Genomic DNA, 18,976 nt, shown 5'->3' on the forward strand with positions numbered 1-18,976 from the left:
AGTGTACATACAATATTACGATCGTACGAGGTTCGCTTGATGAATCTCTGGCTACGCCGCGTATTTTGTCAAAGACATACAATTTAATGATTACGCAGTTAATTTTATAAGTCATAAGTATTCACGTACCTGGCGATGGCCAAACCTTCATCGCGTTATCGATGTATCTGGGCAAGGAAACAAAGGAATGCAGAGAAAATCCAGACTCCGAGCCCTAGGAAACTGCACGACTCCTTTGAGATTCCATTATTGGCGCGTAGTGGCGATGGCACTCACTGTTTTGCACATCGTGACAACCATACGACATCTCGCAAAACATTCGCGATCACCATTCGCATTCGCGATGATGACAACGATCACGAGACGTACGAGACGTTCAATACCTGTCCTGACATGTTCCGTTGAAAGAAGCAGGTTCGAGAATCGCAATATCGAAGTTTAAACTTTCGAGAATCGAAATTATTGCGACAGTCGAAGTGATGAGCCAATCAGCGTCTCGCTGCGCTCTGGTCGCCATCGTGTCAACCGCTCGTCGCTCCATCGCTCGTCGCGATCGCGTACTTCTCACGTCGAGATCTGTCGAGATCCGGACGATCCGAAGCACTTGGCGCGAGGGAAATTGAGGGAAATCATCTGTATCGAATATCGGATCTTCGATCTGCCCACTCCGATTATCGAAGGATTTTTAAGTGAAAAGGCAATTGCCCCAATGTGATAAATACGAAAAACAAATTTCGAATTACATGACCAAGGTAAATATAAATCGTGATGCTGTGCCCTTTGGAAAGGTGGAAATCTAAATAAATAAAAATTCGTCTGCTTGTGTCAACCCTCAGCTATCGGCGGACCCCGATGTGATTGTTAACGGGAGCAGCGTCGTAGTATCGACGTGGTGAGGATAAACACGACGAGGCCACTTCTTACGAGGCTTACTCCTTAGAAGTTGAAGGGTGAGAGGTACGCAGAAAAACGGTAATAGAAACTCGAGACAAAGATGACAGGGAATGTCGAAATCGCTGCTTTGCTGGTGTCACTTATCACAGAATTGACTTTCGGGGATGTAGTCAACAGTATCTTAAGTCACAGGGATCCCTGCATCAGTCTGTGTGAGAAGACTCCTATTGGTTTCCCAGATGTACGCATTAGCTTTGTGTTACTCTAAATTATAATACATATATTACTTTCATCCATATTATACACATGTTGACTTTTGTATCTTGCAGTTGTTTATATGATCAATCATTCTGTTTTAGAGCATGTATTTAAAGTCCTGCTGTCAACGAGGCTGCCGGTTCTTTAATCTAGTCGATGTACGCTATGGATGGGAGCAAAACAGTTTGAATGGCACTAGGAGTGCCTGCGAGGCTTGTACGTGACATCCATAATTGTTTTACTTATTAAAATTTGCCTTTCATTTTCGAAGATACTTGTCAGTAAAATACAATTGATTACATTTGCATATTTAGCAGAATTTATGTTTTTTGTCTGCATTATTTCTCGTGGAGTACATAATTCAAGCCTTTTAATATTATCTTCCATAATATAAAATTGCTCTTGTATTGTTTGTGACAGCATGTACTGAGGCTTACACAAATCTGAATGATCGCTACGTCTGTAATACCGGTTGTAACTTCATGGCCAAGCAACGAATTTCAGACCTGTTGTCTCTATTCACTATTGCCGTGTGCATGGAAGAAAGTGTGGATATTTTACCAATGTCGCCTGACATTCCAGAGAATGATATATTGACCGATCCTGGACTACGCAAGGAATTACTTCCTAGATGGTGGGATTCTGATGGCTTTAAATTGCCACAGACCCATGTTAAAACCATACCAATGGACGCTAGGGTAAGCGTAACATTTTCCACAATTAATACTAATTGTAGTAAGTGACTATGTCAATTTCTTATATAAACGTAACATGCATTATTGTTGAAATCATAGACTGTGGATTATACTCTATTCTCTGACTATTCCGGGGAAACTAAACAACCGGCAGCCACGTCTAAATCTGAATCGTTTCAACGGGAAATGGATCAGGTGAAAGACATCTCCATTCTGTCTTTTGTGTTCGGACGACTTTACGTGATTTTCGTCCCTATGATAATGTCCGCAACGACGTTATACCTTATATCGAGGAAGGATATCTCGGATAAAAATATGCCTTATAAAAATATCAACTCTTCGTCCGATCTTACGTTATTTATACCGGACGAAGCGGTGATGTACAAGGTACCGCCACCTAAATACAATGAATCGTCCAGTCGTGCCGTTTAAATCTCGACGTTTCGATAAAGATTTAATGCGCGATTTAATTGTATCGCATTTTAAAAGCCTTAGCATAATATAATAGTGCAATGATACGAATAATAATTACTGTGAATATTCTTTGATTTTTAATCGCGCTCTAAAAATTTAGATTGCATTTACAGCGTGTGCATTAGGGAAATCAAATTGTTCTTTTTTTATAAATTGATGATAGAGTATTTGTATATGCGCGTATTTAGTATGTTTGACATAACTTGAAGTAATAACCATGAAATGGTAGCAAGACAAAGCCAAACTTATTCGGCAATATAAATTTTTCAAATAAAATTATGCTCTATTAAATATCGAGCTTTTTGAAGACTTTTATGTTAATAATTACATTACAGACTGATCTATTAGTTTTTGACGTGTATATATCAAGGAAGATACAAACTTTTAATATCAAATTGCGAAACCTTTACGTCTTTTCTGAATGCGATTACATAATTTGTATATGTATATATTTAAGTCGATATGTGAATTATCATACAACGAACAAGTTCAAATTCGCAGAAGGAATAGACGTAAAACTTCTCCAGCGACAATATAGGTACATAATCAAAAAGTTTGATTTAATCGCTCTAATTGTTTCGTGGCAAGCCATTATCCGAGAGTCAAAACGATAAATAGTACAATATATAAAATCATGGAGAAGGCTTTGTGCACGTCGTGATATATGATATATTGAAATCTGTTTACAAGAGAATATTGTAAGGTATATATATATATATATTTTGTATTAAAGATTTATGTCTCATAGTCTCTTTTCTCATAAAAAAAAGAACTGAAATTTGTCCATGCGAAGATTTCTTTAATTTACGTTTTTGCTTAATAGATTAGAATTGTATTTGCAGTTTCTTCAACATGGCACATTGTTTTTGTCGTGTAGCACACTCGTTACAGTGCGATCGAAATATTGTGTTCTTGTAAACAAGAAAAATACGAGAGAATTAAGATTATCTTTGCGGATTATATAAAATTATGATGCGATATATACAAGTATATAATTACACACACAACACACATTTTAGTATACACACGCCTTTCGCGCAAATCTTTTCGGGATTTTTATAAAGCATCGTCTGTATCATATGTTAATTAGAATTTGTTTATAGCATACATATTGTAAGGTGATATATTGTTACATACATATATAACGCAATTTCAATTTAATAGCAATTGATTAAAATCTTGCTCTTTATACACAAGATGACAAAGTATTAGGATATTGACATGTTACGTTTATACATTACGTTAGAAAACTTTCAATTCCTATTTGATCTTGCAAAGCAAGAATTACACTTTTTAATCTCACACGTGAATAACGTTACAGCTAAGCTTTTATCTTTTCCTTTTTATAGGACGTCTATATATGTTTTATGTAAGAATATGTTGAAATCTTCATGCAATGATTGATTTTAATAGCGTCGCGATTTTGGACGCAGTCTTGAAAGTTTCAAACTAAACTAAATTTACAACCTATAGGAATATATGTATAAAAGTAAATGTTCAAGTTCCTGTTTGTAAGACTTATACTCTTTGAATTAAATTTCATCGTTATTGATATTTATAGTATAGAAAAATTTTGCGCGTGTTCTCTTCCGATGTAATTTGTTGAAAGTAACTAGAGCATTTCTGCGTGTTCGCGTGCATATCTCGAGAGGTTTGCGATTAGATGTTAGTCTCTGGAGAATGTTCTTACAACGTATTTATAAATATCAAAATATTTATTGCATAATAGAAAAGTACATGTAAAACCAAAGTATCGTGTTCCTTAACTTAGCGGTATCTTATATAACTATGTTCTACAAATGAATATGTTACTTCTATAGATGTAACTTGTGAAAATAAAATATAAATTTACGTGACTCAAAATTGTCATAAAATTAGCTGATTTTTTTTCCTTTTCACATATCCAACAGTTTTCTCTTTGTCAGAACAGTGCTGTAGAACTCTTAAAACTTTTAGACTTAAATTTAACGTTAACAAGTAACAGTTTGAAGATAGAAAATATTTACTTCTATTTTTTATAAAATACCGCGTATGAAAAGGCGGAACGTGTATGTACATTAAATTACGCAATTGTGCATGTACACACATCTACGAATCGGTACCGGTTTGGCTTGCGATAAATCGTTCGCGGGAGGTCTTAGCAATATGTCTCATATGTGTTGCATAATCTGTACAATACGGAGCATGCCTTGGAGTTGAGTTATATTCTTATTCTATAAAAAGGCTTGATTTGTACAAATCACATGTATAACGTTGCGAAGATCGAATTTATGCAATATCATTATATTATTGCCAATAAAAATTAAGATCATCGCTGTGCTTTTTCAGAGAATATGCAGATACATCTCCAACGGAATTCAACAGTAAACCAAACCCGCCTCAAATATTCTTGTTATTAAGGAGCACATATTCGTGCAAAACATACCTCATTATCTGTAAAAGAGATCTTTAACGATACTTCATATGTACAACACGAAGACTCTCTATAAACTAGAACGGTGACGTAATCTTAATTTACAAGATTTGTGAAGCATAAATCTCGTAGATTAAAAGATTCGGCGCACAATATAATAGAGATCGATTTTACGCAAAATTCGTCTGTATATTATTGCCAATATAATTCAGGATCATCTCTACGAAACTGAAGCTTCAAAACGTGTCTGTATATCTTCAAGGCAGGACCCAGTAGTAAATTAAGTCCGCATAGAACATCCTTTCGATTCATCATTAGAAGTGCGTGACCATCTATCTCCTGCAAATGTAAATGTAGACGAACATGATATAATGAAACAATTGTACAAAATACATTTTGTGTTCACTTAGTAAATTAGATAGAACACTCACCTGTTGTCGGAAAACTTCGGCTTCTTTGGGAAACAATCTAGCAAAATATTGATACACTTGCTCGGAAGTCCAATTTCTTGCATCAGGAATATTGAGATCGATGGGTCCTTTGGGACCATCGTCTTCAATCTGTTCGGAAAAACCTCTCGTGGGAGAAACTTGTGGACTTAGAACCGGCGGTAAGATAGTCGTACTGGATGGGCTATCTGGCCTGCTTGTTCCATTGATTGAATGAACGTTCTGAGTATCGTTTATTTTGCACCGTTCCTCTTGTGTCCGACCTACTTGTTCCGTTGACTGAATGAGTGTTCTAATTCGTTTTGTATCATTCGTCGGTTGCTTTTGCGTGCATTCGTTGCAATACCACTTGGAGCTTGATTTTATGGTAATACGAGTCGAATGACAGAAATAGTGATAAGCGTCGTCGCAGTTATGACAAGTCACTAATGGACCCTAGATTGAGAAAAAAGTGAAATAAGAATTAATAAACGAGATAAATAAAAAACAAGAAAAAACAACAAAGTTGCATGAAGCATCACACATAAAGGAAATAAAGCGTAATAAACTTACAGCATCAGAAGTTTCGCAACATACTGTGCAAGTTTTACAACGCTCGCATTGCCAATTGCTCTTGGCTTTTTGTAGTACATCTTCCGGACTATAAATGCAACTTGGATGCGCTGCAAATATAAGTAATGTATGTAAAACCCAATTCACACTAGCGATAGACGATTGGCGATTAAGCAGTCGCCGATTGCTTTGCTCTGATTGATTGAAAAGTAATTGTCAATCGTCAATCGCTAGGTGTGATTTGGGCTTAAGTTAAACGTCCATGGAAAAAAAAAACCAGAATCAATTTCAAGGTATTGTATTCAAAAATTACCTCGCACTGTACAATCCCTACAAGCCACAAGAGCCTCTTGTTTTTCCTTGGCGCAAAGACTGCATCGTCTGCATGGCCCATCCTTGATAGTTGGCTTAGAAGATTCTTGAGAGTCTTGTATCAATGAATTTTTGTGATTAACTGGTCTTCCACGTTTGCGCTTTACCAGATTGTTGTCCGAAGGATCAAATACTTTTCTGGCTCTCTGAAATACAAGAACAAAGACTCTTTATATATTAACTGTTAAGAATTAACTGTTTAAATAAATAAAAAAAATAAAAAAATTAGTTCTTACAGATCCATATTAATAATTTTTAAATTTTAAATTTTAGAACTACACATTATCTTCACACTTTCATGTAAATATATTTCTGAGAAATTTAGACATACAAGCAACTCTCTGAAATCATCCAATAGATACTGTCACATTTAAAAGAAGTGATTTCTTTACGAAACATAACAAACGTGACATTTTGTGTATTCTACACAAAAATATTTATGTTAAGATAAAATTGTATATAATACTCCAAGTCTCAGACATCTTTCAAAATATTTACGGTATTTTACTAACACTACGTTACATCTACGATACCTTTCGCCTGGCGCTACGGAATCCACCGGTGTTTACATTGGACGGAGTCGGGGACGTGTTCGTCGACGAGCTTCTGCCAGCGTCCTCGTCCTCACGATCCTCGCTGGATCGTCGACCGGTCTCCTCGTGCTTTTCTCGATCATCCTTGCTACTTCGGTAGTCCTCAAATTTAATTTCAATATCCATACGATCGTCCGTTCTCGCGAACAGACGCTGTTTGCGCTCAGCTTTGGTGGACCTTTTAAGGTTAGTCGTCGTCTTCTGGGCATCATTGCTCTTTGGTTCCTTGACAATACCGTTCTCCACGCCGGACGTCGACGTCGGTATCGCTATTTCCACGGACTCGTGCTCTCGTCGACCGCCGTCGGCGACGTCGCCGTTGCACGCTACCTCGACGGTCGGTGGAGACGCGCTGCCACTTCGCTCGTTTTTGCCAACGTTGACTTCGTAACATTCCTCCTTTTTAGCATAATCCTGCCGCTGCTGCTCCAGTTTCGGACTATCGTTAGCCTGCCGCGAGGACGATCGCGAGGTGTTGGATGTAGTGTCGGTAAGGTTATCCGTCTCGTTGAACTCGTAGAGCTCCGCCGTCGCCGTGGAAGTTGTTGCCGCCGCCGCCGCCGTCGTCGTCGTCACCGTCTTCGTTGCCTTCGTCGTCCTCGTTAAACCGCTGCTGGTGCCATTGCTGGTGACGACGGCGGTGCCGTTGGTAGTAACAGTCTCCTTACCGACACGCCGTTGCGTCGCGTTGCCGTTCTCCAGGGCGCAGGCGATCGCCGCGGCGGAGGAGGATGGCTGCGAGTCACCGCCGCGTCGCGACGGTGTCGCGTCCGTCGTCATGTCGGGCGTCGCTACCAGCGAGTAATTGCCGTTGGACAGGCGCGCGAGATTGCCGCTCGCGACCTCGCGGCCGAGAAACTCTTCGACCACGCGACGGGATGTCGGGCTCGAGACGCCATCGAGCAGCTGCTCGATGAGGCGGCTGGCGGGAACGCCCTGATCGAGGTAATCAGGCTCCTCGACCACGAGCTCGGCGACCGCACTCGACACCATGCCAGAGTTGAGTTTCTCTTTGAGGAAGCCCTCCGGTCGATTCTTGAAGAGCTGCAACCGGGTCCACTTCTTCGCGTTGCGGTAACTGGTGTTGCCCTTGTAGTCCACCTGGATCACCTTCTCGACCTCGATCAGCCGGTGAAGATCGGCGATCGTGTCGCGCGCGTCCACCGCGTAGTTGCGGAGCAGATAGTTGCATATGCGATCGGCATCGGGGCGCGCTTTACGTCGCCGAAGCTGATCGATCGCCTCGAGAATGTGGTCTTCGTGCGTGATCCGCGCGCCCGCCGCTGCCACCGGCGCCGCCGCCTGCACCGGGTGCTGATGCATCTTCGTCATTCGTGCCACGATACGGGGCGCGACTCTGCTGCGCCTCCCTCCGCGTGTCGCTCCCTCGCAATTCGGCCGGTCGCCGTTTGCGTTCAATCGCTGCTGCCGCTGTCGCCGCCGCTGCTCGACGACACGGCAATCTCCTCTCTCGCTGCAAGGGATGACGACGACGATGATGATGACGACGTCGACGACGACGATTCACGTTGGTCACGTTGATCACACGTAGAGGGGGGGAGGAGGAAGCCTAGCCGGGGAGACGAGTAACGATCAGCACAGGGCTCCGATACCTTTGAAAATAAAACGTAGATTTACGCTTTGGAAAAGCGCGCGCGACGCGCGATGAGCGACGATCCACGCGCGATCCTCTCCTTTCGGCGTGTCTCGCGTGTGCGTGCGCCGGTTTGCGCCACCGCCGCCACTGCCGCTGCCGCTGCCGCGCGCCGTCCGTCCGTCCGTCCGTGTAGGTGCGTCTGCACCGCACCGCACCGCACCGCACCGCACCGCACCGCGCCGCACCGCACCGCACCGCGCCGCACCGCACCGCACCGCACCGCACCGCACCGCGCTGCACCGCACCGTACCTTATCGTACCGATGATACCAAATTTAAATTCTGCGTCACGTAGACCCCCAGATGTGGTGGTCCCGCGAAGGACTACTTCTCCACTTCCGACGGACTATCCACGTTCCGTCGCGACACACGGAAGCGCTGAGACTCACGTCTCGTCGCGGGAATTGCGCGAAGCCACTCTCTCTCGCACCCTCTCCCGCTCTCCGTCACGCCGACGGGCGCGCTCTATCGAGCTCGCACTCTCCGGCGCGGCACGCACGCTATCACCGCCACCGCCACCGCCACCACCACCGCGTGCCCGCGCGATAAATCCGATCCTCGTGCCGCACACACGACCGCACGCGAGATACGGCGGTGTAGAACTCGGGGAGAAACGCAACCTCGAATGATCGAGAGAGGCGGCAGTCGATAGCGCGAATTATGGCGTCGCACACCGTACCGAAACGCGCCAAATGTCTCTCGTATCGGAGCGACCCCTTCGATTGGACCGCGCGCTACTCCGCCGCGATCGTCGTTGTCCGTCGTCGTTGCCGCTGTCGCCGCGCGACGGACGGGACGAACGAGACGAACGGCGACGTATCGTGTCGCGTCGCGCCACGCCGCTCTTTCCCCCTTCCCCCTCCTCCCGTCCCGATATCTTCTCGTCTATTGTGAAGCGTAGCTGAGCCGACACTTCCGAGAAAAGTTTTTGAATCAGAGCCTTGCGCGCGCGACTCCCCTTATCTCGCATCCGAATTGTCCTGCTCCGCGCTGGCGAAGTGTTCCGCGAACGCGCCGGGAGGAAAAAGAAAGAAAAAAAAAGAAAGGAGCGAGGCGTACCGCGCGAGGACACGCGCGCGCGTGATAATCTCTCTCGCCGGCGCGGCGCGCCACGGATCGAACATCGAACTGCGGAGCGCGATGCGCGTTTCACACCCTCCGCTCGCGCTCCAGGAGACGCGAGATGCCGGGGGGAAAAAAACGCGTCCTCCGAGATCCTCGCTGCCTCCTCCCCCTCCTCTCGCCCCAACGGCCGAGTTCTCACGAAAAACGTTTGTCGCACGAAACTCCCGGTGCGCCGCGCCTACACCGCGCCAATCGCGAACATCCGATCAGACCCGTGTACGTACGTCCTCGTACCGCGACACTACGCGCCGGACCGGACCGAAACGGCTCTGTCTCTCTTTCTTTTGGAACAATTCTCGCGCTCGCAAACAATGGCCACATACACATACAGGTCGCGGTCCGCCGGTACGAAAACACACGTCGCCCTAATCGCCCGATCGGCAACCGATCAACCGAAGGACGCGATCCTCTCTCGGACAAGATGACACACTCTCTGTCCGAAAGAGCGAGCGAGCGAGCGAGCGAGTGAGAGAGAGAGAGAGAGAGAGAGAGCACGCGCGAGCCCGGGGACACTTTTTTCCACGCGCGTCAAGGGAAGTACTCACCTGCGTGCCGAAAAGCGCGTAATAAGTGCGCCGCACCACCGTACACCTTGGTCCGCGCACCGCGCGAGGCATTAAACGCGCGGACGAGACGAAACTGCGCGCGCCACGTGACGATTTTACTACGCTTCGCGCGATCAACGTAGCTGTAACGACGATGCCAGGAAGGTTACGCGACGCGCGGTAGAAACACACGGTCCGGGATACACGAGCGAGCGAGCGAGCGCGCGCGTGAGGAAGATGGCCACCCTAACCTCCAACGAACCTCGCACGGCCGCGACGACTGTGCGAATACCGCCGTGAATACGTCGGTAGCCGCCGCCGCGGCGGCTGCGGCGGCGGCGACGACGACGACGACGGCGGCGGCGCGCGCGTGTCGTTGTGTGCGTGCGCGCGCCTCAACGTACGTACGCGCGTGTGAGGTAAGGGCGCACGCGCGCGATCGCGCTATGAGCGTGTGCGTGCCCACGTAATGCCGGCGCGGTTCTCTCATCAGCTGCTGTCGCGGCGTTCTTCCCGGTTTGCGGCGCCGCGTTCATCCGCCCCGATCATCGGATCTCTTTTGCAGTCTCGTCAGCGATGTCGCGTCGATTCACCGCGACGTCGCCGACGACGCGACGGCGCGTATCGATGTGCAAGATCACCCGTCGATCGTGTCCGTCGCAAGCACGCACTACGTACGCACACGCATATATACTTACACATATACATACACCGAGATGCTTCTCTGGACGCTTTCTCATGACTCATATTTCGATCGCACTCTAACCAGGAACGATTGGGCAAATCGAAACGGCGTCTTTTAGCGCGGAAATATCCGGAGGGACCGCCGGTCACTGATTCGAATTGGATCGGAGAAAATAACGGCGGAGAATCGGCACGTGCTCTCGCCAAACTGCGCCAAACTCACCGTACTTGCCGGAGGAACGCGTGTCTCGTCCTCGTCTTTCACGCGCGTTGCGCCACCACCGCCGCTCGCCGTCGTCTGCTTCCCTCGCGCGCGCGTGTGTGTCGTCTGCTCTCGTACGCACGTCGATTTTTCTCGACGGTACAACGTGCGTCGCCGTACCGATGCCGCGTACTCCAACTTTAACTTATCGGAAAAGTAAGCGCGACTGTGTCTCCTTTGCGCTAAACGGAGTGCTCGAACCGGCTTGTGGCGCGCCGTTCGGGTCAGCCGACGGACACGCGCGCGCGCGCTCGCTCTTTATCTCTCTTTCTCTCTCGCCGGTCGAGAGGAATGGCGCGTTAACCCAATCGCGGGCCTACCCAAAATGATTCCGGCACATACCTGTGTGGCGTACGACGTGGGCTCCCATAGACGTCCGCGTCTTGTACCTCGTTCGCCGTGGAACCGTTCGCGGAAGGTCCGACGGGTGCGCGCTGCCAGCCACGCCGATTTCGACGGAAAACAAACGGTGCGCACGCCGGCTGCGACCGAACCGTGATATGGACGGACCGCCAAGATGGCACGCAACGCGCAGTTCTCGCGCCGGCGGCAGGGCCGGTGGCAGGCCCGCGCGAGTGGGGTTCATACGGCCGTGCGTAGCCGCGTCGGAAATAGATTCGCCAGGAATTTTTTCAACCGAATTTAAGTTTTATTTTCACAGGGATTTTTTTTTTGAAAAGATTAAAAAGTTTAGGAAATTTTTTAAGGCGGAAAATATAAAGATTTATAGCATTTTTATATTCCTGAAAAAATTCCTCGCGAGATAACATTTAATAAAACTCAAATTTGCAAATAACTGAAGTAAAAGATGCATCCTGAGTAAAATCTAAAAGCACTGTTGAATGCCCTTAACGAAATTTAATACTGTAGTATATATTTGTGATTAATTCACAGAAAGAGAGAGCATTCATTAGAATATCTTCATTTTCCAAATGTTAAATATTGAAATGAAATTACGTTAAACAAACATAATTTCTTTATACAAAGAATTTTATAAAATTTTATTAAGAAAAATATTTTAATTATTCAATAATAATTTCTATGTGTGTGAATTGAAAAGAAAAAAATATAGGATAGAAAATAACAATATTTTGAAGAATATAAATTTTTTAATACAATTGTTATCAAAACAATCGTATTGTGCTCCTTCAATTATTATTGATGTAAAAATATAAAATGCTAAAATTTAAGATGATCAAATTCTTTAAAGAAGATTAAATTATATGTAAGATTATTATTGTTTCGAGAATATAATTTCTTGTTTATATATAAATATAATAATAATTATTAAATAGAAAATATTAGTTTTAATTTGATATTTTTTTCTGTGAACTTATTTCGAATATTAAAAACTGTAATTAGTACTTTTAATACTTAAAATAAGGTAAGTAATTATTAACCAAATATATACTGGTATTACGTTTTTCTAAAGACGCACGCAATTTTGAATATTATATTTTAATTAAATAAAGGAACTTAAACTAAAACGGAGACTATTTTTTGTTTCTACCAACTTATAACTTTCCAAATAGTACAAATCACCATAACGTTAAATTGATGCCAAAATGAATCGTGACTGATTGAAAATTTTATACATACGTTGGATTACTTTTTAATTTTCATTATTTTCATAAGTACTTTCATAAAAAATTTTTTTAATAACTCTCACATATACTTTAACATCTTTAGGCAATATATAAATGTTTATTTAAAAAATGTATATAAATGTTATAACTATAACTAATTACGATGCTCTTTCAAAGCTTTTCAAAGAAATGCGCTAGATCATTCATGTCCGAATCAGCCCGAATGCGGGTGCAGAGGGTTAATATTCATTTTGAAGTCATTTTTGACGCCATTTTGATGTTGTTTCTGCGACTTTGTCTTGCGTACGTTTAATTTATTCTTTCTTTTTTTAATTCTTCGAATTAGTAAGGAACGAGTGAAAAAAATGGAGAAGTGTCGTGGAGAGCAAACGGGTTAAAGTTTTTATAAAAGTTTGCGAATCGGTTTGCGAGCAACGCAGCCTTTCAGGCATCTCTTCGACTGAACTCGGATCAACTTGATCGGCTATCGACACAACCAGTAGAGTTTTGTTCTACAACAAAATTTTGTATTCATTTCCTCTAATTTTCGACGTCCTTTTCCCCGCGTGAAAAGTTAAAAGTTTTATTCGCATTAATGAAGATACCACGGGTGTCACCCGATAAGTTAATCGCCGATCAACCTGATCAAAATTCGACCGAGATCGTTGCTGATCGCTGCCAGCGCATCAATCACTCAAATTACGTTGGGGGCGGAACGTGAAAAGTCGCAGGAGAGTCATCGCTCCGAATCCGACCTTTTTCGATATACTACTTACCCGAGCTTTTCCCGGGAGAGAAAATCCTTGTGGAAGACACCGTGGCGCCCGCAGAGTCAGCCGGGCGATACAACATTGCCTCTATTCTTCCGAAAACCGCGGCGCCGCCGTCTTCTACTTTCAGCCGCGGCGGCGATCATGTGATCGATGCTGCGCGCGCACCATGCGTACGGAGCGTGTGGAGGGGGAGAGAACGGCGCAAGCGCGGAATAATCGCACGGGCCGGCCTTTTCAACTTAAAATTTTAATTACAGACTCGACACGAACGAATATCAACATTTTTTTTGTTTAATGCCATCTATAAAAACGCATATGATAAAAATTTTTGTCATAGATAAGCGAGCGGCTTCGATTCGCAATGCGTTGAAGATTTACTGAGCAGCATCTCTAATACATGCTACATCAGGAGCGGGGAAGGAAAACGAAAATTTCAAGGCATATGTTATCAAGATTTTCAAAAATATCGGAAGTATATATCTTGAACCTTCCTATATATAATCTCTTTCTCTGAAACTCATCTTGATTCTTTCGTAAACCTAGAATCTCATTATTGCATCGTTTTTTGTATCAATTTAAATCGTCTACCAAATTGCGTCGATAAATTCAAAAATACGTTTGTACGTAATACCCTAATGAGACTATTTCAGAATTCGCGAACCTGTCGAGTCGCACACCTTCTCGCCGAATATTTTATTATAAAAAAACACAAAAACAAATATCACAAAAGTAAAAAAAAATTTAAAAAGAAAATCACGTCTCTTATGACGATTTCTTCATGACACAATCTCCGATTACACAATCGATATCATAACGGTATGCGATTGTTTCGCTTCGCTTCTGCTCTCGCTTCATTCTCAAGCGTAATAGTTTTCCTTCTCGGTGAAGTCGCTGATACTGTGCCGTTTAATCTTGGAAATCTGCGCATAAATGTAAAACGTGTTGGTCGTACAATGGCACATCTGCACGACATTCGTACAGAAGATGTCACAGACGTACCAAGTTGCGTGGCTTAACTTTAGAAGTAATCCTGTTGACTTCCTTCAGTGGACTCTGCTGAATCTTTCCGACATTCTTTTTCTCGCTCAAGGGGGAATATCGTTGTAAACTGATCGAGTTCCTGCTCAAACGCTGCGGAGACTGCGGATTATTCGTATTGAGCGACGAATAATGCCTCGGCGGCGTCAGAAACCTTGGAATGCCATCCGTTTGCTGGCGCGTGGGTGTCGTACACTTCTTCGGCGTTGGCAGCTTAGACATTCTAAAATGTAAACAAATCCGATCGTTACGTAATTTTGTAATTTTTTTTCTTTTTTCACTTTCGGTAAATGAGAGGCAAAGAAATGATCATTTTGTTAAATTGCTTGGTTTGCTCTTACCTTTTGGGACTGTCCTTTCGTTCATCATTTATGTTTACATACGTAGTCACCGGCGAAATGTCGCAAGAAAAGTTACGTTTTTTATTAGAGGTCGTTAACGGTGCGCTCTTGCTGTTTTGGCCGTCCGGTGTTGACGAAGCTATCGGTTTGGATTTTGCAGATTTTTTAAACATGTAATGATTATTGTCTGTCGGGGTACTGCTGATTATTTTATTGGATTTAGGTGGTGTGATTTGAGAGGACATTTGTCTTCCGATTGATGCTATAAAAAAATGCTATGTTGTAAAAACTAACAAATTATATTATCAGTTAATAAAACATTAACTCTTAGTTATCAATTATATAAAATTACCAATTCTAAGTTATCAATTATTTAATAAGTATTCGTGGACGTTATCAATTAATTAACCAAGTTTTCTCGAATTCTTTTCACAGATTTTAGGCTTACCTCTTTTCTTTTGCATATTATCTACAGGATGCACTGCTTTTATAGGGCCTTTTTTATTAACTATATCCGATCTTTTCTTCAGCTTATTTTTTACATCGTTTATACCAATGGATTTCTCTTTTCTGCTATCAGGTCTTGCAGCTTCCGCTGAAATATGTTCCAATAATGTAATTCAATTATCTATATTCTAAACAAATAACCATTTAATACAAATGTACGGAATACACGTACACGTACAATTTACCTTTTCTTGTGTTACACGTATTTTGATTCATAAGTTTTTTATTTGATGGAGTGTTAATAAATCCAGGGTCGCTTGAAAAACGTTTCTGCTTGTTCTCCAATTCGGATGTATCCTTACGTCTGCGTATTTGCATACTCTTAGGCGATGACTCGATTGCGGATATACTTTTTCTGACTGTCTTCTCGAACGGTAGAAAATACAATAATGCATAAGACAATAATTTAAATTATCATAGAATATAATAAAGATTTTACTTACTTTAGATTTTGATTCCAAGCTTTGCCTGTGCGCTACTCTTGCTGAACGTGTGAACAAATGCGCGTTATTATCAGATTTTTGTGCTTTTACAGGTGTAGTCTGAATATTTTGCTTCTTTGCCTGCATTTTACTCTCAGGACTATTATTTAATGCAGTATTTAATACTTTTCCTATATTTTTAAGTAACTGTATCGTCGTATCATCTTCAGATTGACCACTTAATAATTTTTTAAGATTTACTAACAATTCTACCGCAATCTTTTTATCCACCTGACTATCTCCTTCTTTAGCTTTATGCGTGCTGTCTTCTATTAAGTCAGATGATTCTGTAATATTCATTCGACTTTCGCTTTCATCTTTACAGGATGAAGATGTAACTGACGATTTCTCAATGCTGAGAACGTCTTGTGATTTATCTTGTGATTTATCTTGTGATTTATCTGTATCTTTTAATTTTTTACAGTTTGTGTCCGTCAATGATTTTTCATTATTACAGATCTTTTCTTGTGATGATACTTTATCGCTTTCTTCCTCATTTTTATCTATATTTGATTTATCGAATCTTTCAATGCTATCCAAAGATGTTTTCTGAGGACTCTGTGACTTATTTGACGTATTGAGACAGGTTACTAACAATTCCGTATTATTTTTATAATTAATATTCAAAATACTTTCCAAATTATCAAGTAATTTCTTAGCTTCCGGATTACTGTCGGGTTTAACTAATTTTCTGAGATCTGACAACAACGAAGTTATGTCTTGTTTTACGATAGATGCACCAGTAAATGACAACTCCATTTTCTTCAATGAATTTTCTTCCGCACTATTAATACTTGTAGGAGATTGCTTCTTATGATTGTTTCTATCTCTTGAGTACTCTTCTTCTGGTGACGTAGGTAAATGAATTAAATCATTTACAACAGGTTCATCTTCAAATGCTGGTAATAATTCTGACATCCACATAGTATTATTTGAAATTAAATCATCATCTACACTAGCTGGTAAAAAAAAATTACAAAAAAAGAATAATTAAAAACTTAAATTAATTGCAAGTGTTCTAATAAATATATAAAATACTTACATTCAGAATTTAATGCTAATTCCTCAAAAGTCTTTGCAAGCTCCTTGGCCTCTAACAGTATTGATTTATCGACTTTATTATTCTGTAATCAATTTTTATTTTCTGCTTCAATATAAAATAGTTTAAAAATAAAATAATTTTGTACAATTATTTATATTCTAGTGTTGAAATACTAATAATAAATTAAAAGTCAACATTTTGTATTAATTTTATAAACGTTATGCAATATAATATATTAAATTATATTAAATATCTTACAGTGAACACAGAATCCGAAGAACAAGTGGAAGATGAGCTTCTATTAAAATTTTTATTTTGTTCCGGAACAAATGCATCAACATCTATCAATTTATTATTCGCAATTTGAATATTACTTTCCCCTTTCATGGAACTAGAGTCATCCTTCTCGGTTATACTCAAAATACTGGTCATATTATTTATACTGAATTTCAACTTGTTAAATCTTTCCGCCAGATCTGACAAGTCATACTTTATATCCATAGAACTCTCAATCGCATTCATCTTCTCCTGACTGGTTTTCAATGAATTGTCATCCATGAAAGCGTGATTCATAGGATCGATCGAAAGTACCAATGAAGACAATGAAGTAGAAGTCAATTTCGTTATAGATGAGACGTTCGATAAACTGGAGAATACAGATTGGTCGTTCTGTTTGTTCTCCAAGAAGCCCCTGTCTAATAAGGACATGGTGCTGTTGCCACTCGACGTCAATGATGTTTTTCTTCGATCATCCGTCACGGACTGCGATCTTTTGTACAGACACGATAGTTCCGTTGATGATTTTGCGGCCTCCCTTTCCGACAACGAACGCTGAACATGCGATAATTTAAGGTGTTTGATGTCCGAAGGAAAAATATGCTCTTTGAATAACGAGTCTTTCTCTGGAGAAAGTGAGATCTTGCCATTTTTCTTGGGAATTACTTCCAGTAGTGTATCGTTCATTGCAGACTGATTTAGGATGGATAATTCAAGTGAGTCTGGATCAGTAACAGATATCTTATGTTCCTGCTTAAAGACAGACGCATTATCTATTCCATTATTGTCACAGACATCGACGATTCTCGCATCAATACCACCACTCTCCGTCGTGACTCTCGCTTCTCTCTTCCCGTTTTCGTCATAGAAGCCAAACCCACTTTCGAGCAACGACTCATCGAGCATACTCAACGTCTTATTTATTGCTTTGAGGTACTTCTTCTTACGCGGAGTATAGTCGTCCGTAAAGTCCACAGATCGTGCACTCCTACAACCTTTGGATCTCAGGGCTCGTTGCAGCATCACCTCGAAGGGATCGCCTTTCTTGCTGACGTACTCGGCAGTCTCGTGTAACACTTGATCGAACGGATTATTGCCTTCGCCCTCACGTTTCTCTGTCACCGGCTTCGAGCCCGCTTCGTTGCCGCACTCGACACTTTTCGGAGCTGGGATCAGCGGCGACGCCAGTTTTGTCAGTTCCTGCGATCCCCTCACGTTTGGACTATTCAGATCTATCAAGTCGCACATCCTGATCTCAGATTCGTCCCGGTGTTTATGGTTTTAGCACGATCACTAGTAAAAAGAAAAAAAAACAGGAGGGAAGTCAGCATGTGCTAATGAATTCGATGAACCTCGTGAATCGTTTCTGCCTGCGAATTGTAGGCTCAATTGATTACCTCGTTCCTGATCCAATAAATCTCATGAACATTACAATCCGCGCGAAGGACGACGTTCTCCGTGATATTTTGCCCGATTTATTTATTTACGTGCATGCACGCACGCACCGACCAGTCCTCGGCATCACTCACGGCACGCCGGTTTACGGTTACTTTTAAATCCATGCAGTTGAATCACCAAGCGCCATCTGTCCAGCTGCCGGAAGGGACACAGGTGTCGGCGGGTTCGGTCTTTCGATTCAAAAGCGTTCGACCACGTTCGACGACCGTAACAGTAAACGTAAATAAATAAAGAAAAGCCACAGGTCTGCTCGTTTTAGTTAAACTGCTTACACAGTTCACGTTCTCTTTCTTTTCCTCCAGCATGCAAAGAAAAATAGAATGGATGAACTGTGCAAGAAGTTCAGCTGAAAAGAGCAAACCAATACTTGACAAAGTTCTATTTTTATAATACTACGTCTGTCGTGCAAAAAATACTTGAATTAAAATAAACACGTGAATAAATTATACGTTAAACTCATGATGCACAATAAAAATATACGCAATATATAATATATAAACA

The 18,976-nt window shown here is 42.3% G+C and overlaps 3 protein-coding genes across 6 annotated transcripts; 1 reads left to right on the forward strand and 2 right to left on the reverse strand.

Moving 5' to 3' along the window:
* The first annotated feature begins 552 nt into the window (after positions 1-552).
* Positions 553-4,177, forward strand: LOC105193092. Its single transcript, XM_011157426.3, has 5 exons — positions 553-752; positions 837-1,135; positions 1,254-1,368; positions 1,573-1,850; positions 1,947-4,177. The coding sequence occupies exons 2-5, from the start codon at positions 995-997 to the stop codon at positions 2,277-2,279; spliced, it is 867 nt and encodes a 288-aa protein (XP_011155728.1). The 5' UTR covers positions 553-752; positions 837-994; the 3' UTR covers positions 2,280-4,177.
* LOC105193093 lies at positions 4,018-11,481 on the reverse strand. Of its 4 annotated transcripts, none has more exons than XM_026138540.2 (6): positions 11,315-11,481; positions 6,641-8,313; positions 6,049-6,253; positions 5,736-5,845; positions 5,166-5,618; positions 4,018-5,073 (listed from the first exon to the last, which is right to left on the reverse strand). In XM_026138540.2, exons 2-6 carry the CDS (start codon positions 8,030-8,032, stop codon positions 4,927-4,929), a joined length of 2,307 nt encoding a protein of 768 aa, XP_025994325.1. In that variant the 5' UTR covers positions 8,033-8,313; positions 11,315-11,481; the 3' UTR covers positions 4,018-4,926. The 4 variants fall into 4 exon arrangements, with proteins under 4 accessions (XP_025994325.1, XP_039314006.1, XP_025994323.1 ...); XM_039458072.1 differs by lacking the exon at positions 11,315-11,481 and adding an exon at positions 10,725-10,922; XM_026138538.2 differs by lacking the exon at positions 11,315-11,481 and adding an exon at positions 10,027-10,353.
* A 2,295-nt stretch (positions 11,482-13,776) lies between these two features.
* LOC105193090 lies at positions 13,777-18,946 on the reverse strand. Its single transcript, XM_011157424.3, has 9 exons — positions 18,415-18,946; positions 17,000-18,310; positions 16,742-16,823; positions 15,661-16,658; positions 15,403-15,580; positions 15,159-15,305; positions 14,711-14,972; positions 14,331-14,592; positions 13,777-14,251 (listed from the first exon to the last, which is right to left on the reverse strand). Exons 2-9 carry the CDS (start codon positions 18,263-18,265, stop codon positions 14,189-14,191), a joined length of 3,258 nt encoding a protein of 1,085 aa, XP_011155726.1. The 5' UTR covers positions 18,266-18,310; positions 18,415-18,946; the 3' UTR covers positions 13,777-14,188.
* Positions 18,947-18,976: the final 30 nt, after the last annotated feature.

This window comes from Solenopsis invicta, chromosome 15 (assembly GCF_016802725.1).
Source record: "Solenopsis invicta isolate M01_SB chromosome 15, UNIL_Sinv_3.0, whole genome shotgun sequence".
Taxonomy (NCBI): domain Eukaryota; kingdom Metazoa; phylum Arthropoda; class Insecta; order Hymenoptera; family Formicidae; genus Solenopsis; species Solenopsis invicta.

What these genes read in the sequence shown, in the direction of transcription:
- LOC105193092 (XM_011157426.3), top strand. Translation starts at nt 995, where the DNA reads ATGACAGGGAATGTCGAAATCGCTGCTTTGCTGGTGTCACTTATCACA. An exon ending in CTCCTATTGGTTTCCCAGAT is followed by an intron (nt 1,136 to 1,253) that starts GTACGCATTAGC and finishes ATTCTGTTTTAG; the next exon opens with AGCATGTATTTAAAGTCCTG. An exon ending in TAGGAGTGCCTGCGAGGCTT is followed by an intron (nt 1,369 to 1,572) that starts GTACGTGACATC and finishes TGTTTGTGACAG; the next exon opens with CATGTACTGAGGCTTACACA.
- LOC105193093 (XM_026138540.2), bottom strand. Translation starts at nt 8,032, where the DNA reads ATGACGAAGATGCATCAGCACCCGGTGCAGGCGGCGGCGCCGGTGGCA. An exon ending in TCCGTAGCGCCAGGCGAAAG is followed by an intron (nt 6,254 to 6,640) that starts GTATCGTAGATG and finishes CTTGTATTTCAG; the next exon opens with AGAGCCAGAAAAGTATTTGA. An exon ending in GTTGCGAAACTTCTGATGCT is followed by an intron (nt 5,619 to 5,735) that starts GTAAGTTTATTA and finishes TTCTCAATCTAG; the next exon opens with GGTCCATTAGTGACTTGTCA.
- LOC105193090 (XM_011157424.3), bottom strand. Translation starts at nt 18,265, where the DNA reads ATGTGCGACTTGATAGATCTGAATAGTCCAAACGTGAGGGGATCGCAG. An exon ending in CGAAAGGACAGTCCCAAAAG is followed by an intron (nt 14,593 to 14,710) that starts GTAAGAGCAAAC and finishes TTTACATTTTAG; the next exon opens with AATGTCTAAGCTGCCAACGC. An exon ending in AAGTTAAGCCACGCAACTTG is followed by an intron (nt 14,252 to 14,330) that starts GTACGTCTGTGA and finishes ATTTATGCGCAG; the next exon opens with ATTTCCAAGATTAAACGGCA.